Source organism: Erigeron canadensis, unplaced genomic scaffold (assembly GCF_010389155.1).
Source record: "Erigeron canadensis isolate Cc75 unplaced genomic scaffold, C_canadensis_v1 Conyza_canadensis_unscaffolded:231, whole genome shotgun sequence".
NCBI lineage: Eukaryota > Viridiplantae > Streptophyta > Magnoliopsida > Asterales > Asteraceae > Erigeron > Erigeron canadensis.
Window position 1 is genome coordinate 27,501 of NW_025215638.1, and position 11,270 is coordinate 38,770.

The following is an 11,270-nucleotide window of genomic DNA, read 5'->3' on the forward strand; positions in this document are numbered from 1 at the left end:
CCAATAACATTGGTGAAGCAATGGTTGACCCTTCGTAGGTAGAGTCCATGCAAGAAGAACTTACACAATTTGAACGAAATTATGTCTGGTTTCTTGTTCCTCTTCCTCCTAAGGAACCTATTGGCACTCGATGGATTTATAGGCACAAGATGGATGAAAATGGTGTAGTTGTTCGAAATAAGGCTAGACTGGTTGCACAAGTCTATACTCAAGCTGAAGACATTGATTATGATGAAACCTTTGCACTCGCTCGCCTTGAAGCTATTCGTCTCTTTCTTGCTCATGCTGCTTATAAAGGCTTCATTGTCTATCAGATGGACGTCAAGAGTGCTTTTCTAAATGGTGCTCATGATGAAGAAGTCTATGTTAAGCAACCTCCTGGTTTTGAGGACCCAAAGCATCCTAACTATGTCTACAAACTTAATAAAGCTTGTATGGTCTCAAACAGACTCCTCGAGCCTGGTATGATACTCTTTTCACCTCCTTAATCATGGCTTTCAAAGGGGAACCATTGACAACACTCTCTTTATTTACAAAAGAAGCTCATGCTTTGTATGTTCAAATTATGTCGATGACATTATTTTTGGTTCCCTTTCCACAAAGATGTGCAAGAAGTTCAGTGCTCATGTCTAGCACCTTCGAAATGAGTATGATGGGTAAGTTGACCTTCTTCTTAGGTTTGCAATATTACTCCAAAACCTACTCCTATGTCCCCTCCTATAATTTACATGCCGACCCTGATGGGAAGTATGTGAATCCCACTTATTACAGAGGCATGATTGGATCGCTGATGTATCTCACAGCGAGTCATCCTGACATCATGTTTGCCATATGCCTTTGTGCTCGCTATCAAGCCTCTCCCAAAGAGTCTCATCTTCTTGCTGTAAAGCGAATCTTCAAGTATCTTAAGGGTACCCACTTTGGGACTTTGTATCCAAGAGATTTTATATTTGATCTTGTTGGCTATTCTGACTCCGACTATGTTGGTTGCATGCTTGATCGCAAAGCACCAGTGGAGGATGCCACTGTTGGGGGGGGGGGGAGAGCTGACTAGTTGGACTAGTAAGAAACAACACCAGTTTCCATCTCCACTGCTGAGGCAGAATATGTCTTTGCAGCGAGTTGTTGTTCCCAAGTCCTTTGGATGAAACATCAACTTGCTGATTATGATTTGGAATACTCCAAGATTCCAATCATGTGTGATAATACAAGTGTTATTGCTATTACACAACCCTATTCAACATTCAAGACAAAGCATATTGATATTCGATATCACTTTATTCGTGATCATATCATGAAAGGTGATGTTGAAATCTATTCATTCCAACTGATGATCAACTAGCTGACATCTTTACTAAACCATGGGTGAAACTAGATTCAAATTGCTTGTTGGAAAACTTGGAATGGTAAATGGGGAATCAGCTACATGATTGGTCATGCATGCTACTCAACGAGTTTAAGTCTGTCTTACTTGCTGATCCCTGTTGCTTTGGGAAAAAGCAAAATAAAAGCAATGGAAAGTTAAAAGTTTCCATCTAGTCCAGTAGCAAACGGTTGCTGGTAAAGACTTCTAAAATCCATTGATCCATGTTGCTTTGGGAAAAAGCAAAATAAAAGCAATGGAAAGTTAAAAGTTTCCATCTAGTCCAGTATCAAACAGTTACTGGTAAAGACTTCTAAAATCCGTTGATCCTTGTTGCTTTAGGAAAAAGCAAAAAAAGCAATGGAGAGCTAAAAGTCTTCATCCAGTCCATCAGCAAACGGCTGTTGGTAAAGACTTATAAAATCCGTTGATGGCTGACAATTTGCCAAAAAATGTATTCTCAGCGAATGTTCGTCATGAGCTCGCTGACCTTTTAAATAAATGTCTCAGCGCCTAACCATCTTCTTTTAAAAAGGGGCGCTGATAAAATGACATTAAATCATTTATTTAATATTCTTCTTAAAATTCCTTTATTAAATAAACCTAGTACACTTCTGAAACTAGGCATTTCAAAACTAACTAAATTGGATGACTTGGCAACAACTCTATCCACATATTTTCAAAATTTAAACTGACAAGTTGTCCTATCTTTCTGTTGATCACGTCATCGGTCTGCGCACAACTGTTGATTTACGGCGCATACTCAAGTATTTTTTTATACTCTTTCTTTAAATATACGTTACTCACATCTTAATTTTTAATTATAAATGGTACGTATATTTGAATAGAGAGAAAAGACTATTTGTCTTCTATCATGGCCCACCAACATACCCTATAACCCAAATCTTCCTTCACACATTTCCATTCACGCATTCATATTTTCTCACACTTATCTCTCTTAATTGTCAATATTCCCAAATCTTTTCATCTTTTTCATTTATTCATTTCTTAATCTCTTCAATGGCTTCTTCATCTGAAATCCCTCAACAACAAGAAAGTTGAGATTCAATCTACTTCCGTCGCCACCGAACAAACTCCAGAACCTACTTAACCTCTCCTTCCTATAACCCACCAATAATGTAATCAAATCCTCTAAAATCTCTTTCTCTGCTTTTGATGTGGTTGTAAAATCCAACAATCATATCGGCTCGTCTGAAGTGCCAAAATGCACAAAATGATATAAGCCAATGCTGGATTTCATACACGCATCCCCTGCCAGTTATTGTATAATGGCAGATCCGGAGAAGATTTTTGTTCATCTTCTCCGAGAGTTCTGGTGGACATGTAACTTCGATGAGTCCACCCAGTCCATTACTGGGACTGTTCGTCAAGGGACGAAAACTATCACCATCACTCCGACGTCTTTAAGTCAAACTCTTCGCTTCCCACAAGAAACAAATGATAATAATTTGTGGAAGCTGTTAGTGATGAAGAATGGAAGGAATGGTTGCCTTCAATCGGATACAATCACAATTTGAGGAACCCTCCAACGATCCCAAGCAACCCCTTGAAGCAAAATCTTCCTGGGATCTGGAGAGTTCTTTTTACTCATGTGATCCAGTGTATGGGTGGAAACTCTGGATCTTATAATCAGGCATCTACTACTTCGATGCCCATAATCCATGCTCTCGTTGAAGGGAGATTTATGGATTATGCCTTGCTGATCTTCAATGATATGAAGCACAAGATCAGCTTGAATAATAGATCTCATACTGTGCCATTTGTGAGGATCTTCTCACTCATCTTCAAAGAAGCCTTGGGTGCAGAATATTTGTTGCCAGATGCCTCAACAATTCCAATAGCAAGGGTGGGTAACATATCTACAAGCAACCTGCTGAACACTTGGTTGCACGCCTCACTGCTCATATAAAAGAGGTACTCTTCTCTCTCAATCCTTCTTTATACCCGAAAGACAGCGACTGGAAGGCAACACTTCTTTCTGATGAAGTGGCTGATATGGTCGCTGTGGATGCCGAAATGCCTTTAGAGCTGGTTCGCTGGAAAAACCCCCGCAACTTCCAAAGCCTCCAAAAAGACCAAAGCAAAATCCAAGGCAGCATCCTCAACTCAAACTTCACAATCTTCACCCCCTGACATCCCAAAACGTAAGCGGGGTGTATCAAAGGGCAAACCAAAGGTTAAGAAGTCCTCAGTGCCCAAGGACATTAGTACCCAAGCCACCCCATCAGCAACCTCCCAACAGGTTGTTGACGAGACAAATGGAATGGTTTGCAGCCACCTCAAACTTCTTTAGGCGAGGTTGGTGAAGATATTGGGTCACCCCAACCCACTAGAGGTCTTAGTCCAAATCCTCCCCCAATAATTCCCCTTCTTCTTCTCAAATACCCTCTGAGTCGTTGACAGCAGCAGATCACAGGTGATGCTAGAGTCAACAAATCTACGACCGATGATATCCCAGTGGAACAACACACTGATTTGAGGCACCAGGTTCCCCTTCCCTTTCTACTACCAATGTCTCGGAAACTGTTAGTGCAGGGACCGGACAAACACTTTTGATGATCTTGAGATGGATGATGATAATGGCAGCGAGTTTGATCCGCAAGATGTTCAAGCTAATGTAACACTCGCTGCCGGCTGAAGAAAGTGAAGAAGAAACCAACTATGGTGGTTTCTTGGCTGAAGAGATGGGTTACTTGCTGGTTGTATCTCCACCAAGAGATGCTGCAGATGCACCAGAATTTTTGGCTGATATGCCTCCTCCTCCTCCTTGTTATTCTCCAAGGCCCATAGATGATATCGAACAAGTGGGACACTTTGGAGAATTTCAAATAGATGAAGTTGAATTGAAGAAAAGGAATGAGTTGTGTCATAATCACGCATAAGGCCAGGGGCTTATGCTGAAACTGAAGAATTGGATGATGAAATAATCATGGAAGTGCCCCCAAAGCATCATCTAGATTTCTTTGGCACTCCCTGCTCCAAGTACCCAGTATCATTAAGAGATTTAAGGGTAACTGGGCCAAAGATGCACTAATGATCTACACTGCTGTTGATTTACCGGGGCTTGATTACGTTGAAACCTACCAGCTGCAAGAACTCCTCCGAAGAATTCAAGTCTGTCAAAGTCAAGGCAATAGACATGATTATTTGTATGCTTAGTTAGATGATCAGGTTGCTCAGGTGCATATGGAAGCCCATACCAACTTTCAATACTTGGTTGCTGGGAGTGATAACATTATTATCAAATGAAGAACTCTTCAAGCGAAACCAGACTCCTTCATTCCAGTATGCACAGGGTTAGTGTTTCAAACTCTACTATTTCTGTCTCACTGGACAAGTTAAAAGATCAAATTTTCAAGTCAGCGATGGCAATGAAACACCTGCTCTTTTATCTTCTCTTTAACAACTCTCACATCCAACATTCTCTTCACTGCCCATCTCAACCAACTACAAAATTCTATCAATCATTCCTTCTCTTGAAATCAAAACAATTTGCACTCCACCCTTACAAAAGAGATAGACTCTCTTAAATCTCATTCTACTTCTTCCTCTTCTGCTGCTGATAAGAAAAGACTTGATGAGTCTATCAGCAGCCAAAGAAAGCTTGAAAAAGAGGTTGGTGACCTCAAAGCAATGTTGAAGGAAATGATGGGTCTCCTTAAGAAAGAAAGGTGGAAGTAGTAGGTACTTCAACTACTTCCAAGGGGAGAAAATCACAACTGAGGAGGCTCCAATCATTGCTGAAAATGCTCCCCTCGCTGAGAAGGTTGTTGAACCGCAGCAAGTGTTGAGGGGAGCAAATAAATGTTGATGCTGAGATGGTTAATGAACCGTAGCAAGTGTTGAGGGGGAGAAAGTTGAGAAGGTTGTTAAACCGACAGCTGAAGTTGAAAAATAGATTGCTGAGAAGTGCCAATAAATGTCTCTCTATTTACAAGCCAACTGATGCTTTCCATGCTGCCCTTGTTCAAAATTTGCAGAAAAGAATAAGGGCAAGGCAGTAGTGGTCTCTCAAAGCAAGCCACCAAGGGTTCCCAATTCAGCAAAGGAACAACAAGAAAAGTTGATGTCTGGAGCTTTTCCTAAGTCCTCATCTGCACTAAAACAACTGCTGAATTAACACCAACTGAGATTGTTCTTCAAGAAGAGAAAAGGAAAAGAAAATCCAAGAAGAACTTTCTCAGAAATTTATAAGCGAGCAGGTTGTAAATGAAGAGCTTAAGGATGCTGATGATGAGACTAAGAGGTTGGCTTAGCAAGCTGGTGGCTTGGAAGCACTTAAAGAAAGAAGCAAAGTTCTTCGCTGAAAGGCAGAAAAGCATTGAAGAGGCACGCCAAACTTATCTTGACTCAAGATAAGTTAGACAAAGAAAGAAGAGATCTTGTGGGTTAAGCCATCTCTTATTCAACAAGGCATGAATCTTCAAGTGCAAAGAAAGGGTGTGCCCAAGATGTTCACTCGTAAAATGTCAAATCTGACACTCTTTCATTTTGTTTTAAACCTTGGCGTTTCTCTTTAATACCGGATTTTAAAACAAACAAGATGGAACAGAGAGCCCTGCAGATCTGGGAGATCCACCAATAGATGGTTGACAACCTTGAGATGTCAACATCTATTGAGTTGTCATGTGATTCTTTCCTTTGCCTATATAAAGAATCACATTGACCTAGCCGCATTCTTGTTGGTGTGTCCATAGAGAAAAACACTTAGTGTGTAGTTTTCTCTCTTTGTATTATGTTAAGTTTTTGGTGTGTCGAAAACTTAACAAGATTTTCTTCTTTTATTTTGTTGTAAAACCGATCATGTATTCTCTGTTTTAATCAATAATACATCCGATAAACTATTTTTGTTCTTTCTTTATATTGTTAAAGTAGTTTACATTAGTTGTTATCTACATAAATCTGTGCAAACTATGGGATCTACATATATACTATTGATTGAGCTTAACCCAATTTAAAATAATTAATTTACAGTTTTTGATTTTTCATCACCAATTTACACTTTAACCCAATTTATATTTAATTATACTTTTATATAGTTTACACTTTTATAATATAAGAACTGTAAATTTTTTATTTAACTAAAATTGAAAAAATGATAACTAGAATCAATATTTATATGGAGTTAATTTTCTTATGTTTCTTCTTTGGGAGTATAATTTTTGGAGTATTTTGATCGATGGAGTGACTGTTCAACTAGCAAATTTGCAAGTTCATTTCGGTTATCTATTTAATATATTTTAATTCCAATCTTTTAACTTTGATTAATATATTTGAGACTACCCGTCCATTAGACGGGCCTGAGCACTAGTTAAACTAATATAGTCTAAATTTATATGTCAACATCCTTCACACCCTGCAACAATAAACACGTAAGGGTTGTCACTTCTAACCTAATCTATTTTAAATTTATGGAAAATAAATAATCTTTCTAAGCCTAAAAATCTTTCTAACATTTTAAGAAGGTGACATGTGGTATCCACTTATTCTCTTTTTTAATTTTGCCTCCGGATTTTTCTACATGTCATCATACAATAGTTAAGAAACGAATTGTGTAAATGTTTTTGTTTTTTATATTTTTAAATATTATTTAGTAACAATTTATTTGTAGTTATGGATATAAATATAAATAGTCTTCATTTTGGTAGTACGTGATTTAATATAAGATTTAGAATTAATTTTCTATAATTTTTTCTTATATATAGTTAAATTTAATTGGGATTAAAATTATAGTTAAATAATTGGGATTAAAATTTGTTGTCAAATCTTTTAAAATCTATCTAATTTTTTTATTTATGTATTATAAATATAAAAAAACATGGAGATGCCACGTAAGCTAAAATCCTATGTGGCAATATTTGAACATAGCTTTGGTGAGTGCTTTAGAAAGCTTGGTTAACTACTCTTTTATATATATATAGATATATATATATACATGACTAAATTTGGAAATAGTATGTTAACTAATTTTTTTTAATTTTTTTCTTTGAGACAACAGTTTACTTCATACACGGAAATGTCATACAATAATAGGGATTAGTTTCCTGAAATATAACTATCTGTGACCAAATGTCTATAGTAGGAAAAAAACTAAGTTATGTGTATTATATGTAAGCAACTTGAAAAAAGCTTATTGTATGTAAGAAACATACGTGGCAACCATATACAGGTGCCACTTGTCAGATTTTAATTGGTTTGAACGAATTCTTACATACAATAAACATTATTTCAAAGTTGTTTACATGCAATACGTACACACAACTTTAGTTATTTTCTATTATAGACATTTGTTCAAAGTTTCTTACATTCGAGGAAATTAATCTCACAGTAATACATAAGAACATTTTAAAATGTATACTGTAGTCATTTTTAATGTATATACGTACGATCCTAAAATGTAGCTAGTTTAATGATTTATAAATTACTCGTAATTAATTATAAGGTTACCTGTAAGAATAAGCTTCCTGAAGCTCCTGGATGACCACTTCAATCGTTGGGCGTTGATTTGGGGTTTTCGCTCGGCACTCGTGTGTAAGTTTAAAAACTTTCTCCAAAGATTCTTTGTTGGGTCCTCCTTTTAATATTGGATCTATTATTTCCATTAGTTCTGTTCCCTCTCGAAAGCTTAGTGGTGCAAAAGACGGAAAGGCACCTTTATTTAAGAATCTTGAGCCTGAGACTACCATCCCAGATAGGGCTTCAAGCAGAACTGTTCCAAAACTGTCGATATTGATGCTCTTGTCAGCTTAAATGAGTCTCCGCAAATTCTGCTTCCATTTTCCCAATTGCATCTTCGTTATCATCTTCATTCTTTGACAGTAATACCGAGCAACCAATAAAGGAAACAATCTTCGCCCTCCAATTCTTGTCCAATCCAATGTTGCCACTCTTTATAAGTATAGTACACTTTGTCCGTCCTCCATTTCATTATGAAGATAATTCAATGCATTTGCAGCATCAAGGCAAATTTTCAAACGTTGTGCCCACGTAAGAGTAGGCATCTTCCCATTGAAGTTTTGCCAATACTCAGTAAGGTATCTATTAGAAAAATGCTCAACGACAAGGATCTTCTCATATCCTTCAACACAGAATCCAAGTAGTCTGACTATGTGTGGATGCTTGCATGTGTCAAGCATTTCAATTTCATTATAGAACCATTTGTCTTCCATAGGGTGGAAGCGCTTTATAGCAACAGTGTTGCGTCTCATGGTTAGTTCACATTTATTCTTCCGTTCGTTGATGGAAGGATTTTCTTCTTCGTCAAAATACTCGAGTTCTGCTATGTATAACCTACAGTTTCCGATTACATATATTCACATCCTTGGAAAAGTTTTGGTCGCCGAGAGTATATCTTTGAGGGGAATCTGCAAATGCTTTAACTTTTCCATCTGTAATGATTAAAATGAAGGGTGAATTATTATGACTTACTTGAGAAGAAATCTAAAGGCCTATTTAGTTCGAGAAAACACTTTTTGCTTTTCATTTTTGTCTTTTAAATCAAATTGTACTTTCTTAAAACAATTTTTCAAGAAACAACCGTCCTTGTTTTTCCCCTTTTTACTGAATTTTGAAAACTACTTTTCTTTGTTTTCTGTTTTTTATTTTCTGATTTCCAAGCTAATAAGATGGAGAATAAAAAACAAAAACAAGTGGTTTTGAATATGTATTTATACTGGTTTTCTAAAATGAGAAATGGAAATGACCCTTTTCACTTTCTAAAAGACTGGAAATGGAATACTAAAAAAAACTACCTTATTTAACGAGATGAGTACCTCTTACTCAGAACTTTGAAGATTATATTTTCAATGTGAATTATTTTTAAATTTGATCTTAAATATTTTTTATTAGATTATATAATACTTGGTAAAAGTTATACTAATTTAAAATACATCTAAATCTCGATCAATTCATATAACTTTTATTAATTATTATGCAATATAAATAAAAATATTCTTGGGCAAAGTGAGACGGAGGGGTATTTATATTATAATGATTTATTCTTGTTTAATGTCTCATTTAATGTGTTATCAAATAGTTTACAAACCAACTCTACTTAGTGGGTTGGTCAAAGTATCTTCTAAATGTACTATGTGGACCCCGGATGTTAGTTTTTCTCAAGGTCTCAAGTTCGAGTTTTGAGTTTCTCATCTCAAGGTATTTTCCATGAGTAGGGGGTTAAATTGCCTCCAACACATTGATGAGCGTCCATTTTGTGATATAATCCCTCTTGAAAGGCTTCATTTCTATGTCTAAATACGGAAGATGAGAGAGAGGGTAATGGTATCAAGTGACTCAAGAAGGAAGCCTATGAAGATTACAAGACACAAGGAATTGATTCGGGAGGCGAACGAAGACGCGAAAGCTGCAGCAGAAGTCACCAGCGCCGCTGGCCAACACCTAGTGTCGCTAGCCCTCAGAGGCCAGGACCAGCGCCGCTGGTCGACCCAGTTCAGCAACCGACTTTCACCTCTATTTAAGCCGAACTAATCCTCAAAACCCTAAGAAAGAGCCGATTCAGCAGCCCTAGCCGCCCAGCATCAACCCTAGTTGACTTTGCAGATTTTCAGAAGGTTTTGGAGCTTCTAACGCCTTCCGATCTTCATCCTCGGTCTAGATCTAGCTTTTCTATTTTACAATTATTTTATTTGAACAATCTCTTTTATCTTCATAGACTTTGTTATTACTTTAATAGTGCTAGGCTAGTAGGTTGAATACTTGTTTGGATCAATGTGATCATGTAGACGCTTATTGTTTTACTGTGTTTGTTTAGATTCTGTTGGAGTATGTTTTACTGTTTATCGTAGATCCATGTTAATTAATAGTTCATATTGTTATTGGTCTTATTTGAACATATTAGTTTAATTCTGATGGTTGTCTATGATCATACACTAGGAATAATATGCTAGGACAGAAACGACTAGTCGGTCTATAACTAGAAGTAAAAGTGATTCACTTGTGACCGAGGGAACCAGAACCATAGTAATTATGATGAATTGAACATGATGCTTAATAATGTCAGACACGATCCTTTGACTTGGAACGAGCACTATGGTCACCGGAGATAATTATATCTGGCCATGGCTTAAGAGCCGGGTAATTAAAAGATGAATTAGTAACACAAACTTTAAGTCATTAATGCTTAAACAATGAATCTAGCGAGAATTTGTTTATAGGGTAGTGTAGTCTAGCGACAGCACTATTATTAGGCGAAGTGAATCTAACGAGAATCTGAGCATGATGAATTTCCAACAGTTTAGCAAAACAGTAGGAGTATTTGGTCGTACCATGAGATCGAAGATGCCAAACAAGTATTTATTTATTTAGTTACTGTTATTAACTTTTCTTCAATACTTTCAGACCTAGCCTCTCGCTGAATAAGCGGTTGCAGCTATTTTATTTACTTTTATTGCATTAGTATAATAGAAATCGTAACAACCCCACAACCGCTAGAATTACACATTACTAGATTAGGTAAAGCAACGCGTCTCTGCGAACGATCCTGTAGCTTATCACTAGACTATACTGCATAGACCGGGTTCTCTGCCCGTTAGTGTGGTGTATTTTAGATAGTTACTTGTACAACTTATAAATTACGAGCATAGTGCCGGCGCGTTGCGGCGGCTAGAAGATGATGATAATATAAAGAGAGACCGTGGTGGAGATCGAGGGAGGCGGTGGAGAAGGAGGAAAGCGGTGGAGGTGATAGAAAGTCGATGAAAGTGTAATGATTAGAGAGAATGTGGGAAAAGAATATATAAGGGTTTTATGTTTAATTAGGGGTATTTTAGGAAGAAAAAAGTGCTGAATTTTAAGAAATCCAATACTCTTTATAAGGGAGTATATATAAGAAAGACCCCCCAAAAAACCAGGTTTGTAGAGTTCAATT

The 11,270-nt window shown here is 37.0% G+C and overlaps 2 protein-coding genes across 2 annotated transcripts; one reads left to right on the forward strand and one right to left on the reverse strand.

Annotated features, from left to right (window-relative positions):
* Positions 1–490: 490 nt before the first annotated feature.
* Positions 491–1,054, forward strand: LOC122584365 (uncharacterized mitochondrial protein AtMg00810-like). Its single transcript, XM_043756554.1, has one exon. The coding sequence runs from the start codon at positions 491–493 to the stop codon at positions 1,052–1,054; it is 564 nt and encodes a 187-aa protein (XP_043612489.1).
* A 7,071-nt stretch (positions 1,055–8,125) lies between these two features.
* Positions 8,126–8,592, reverse strand: LOC122584367 (putative receptor-like protein kinase At2g30940). The gene is made up of 2 exons (XM_043756555.1): positions 8,290–8,592; positions 8,126–8,194 (listed from the first exon to the last, which is right to left on the reverse strand). The coding sequence occupies exons 1-2, from the start codon at positions 8,590–8,592 to the stop codon at positions 8,126–8,128; spliced, it is 372 nt and encodes a 123-aa protein (XP_043612490.1).
* Positions 8,593–11,270: the final 2,678 nt, after the last annotated feature.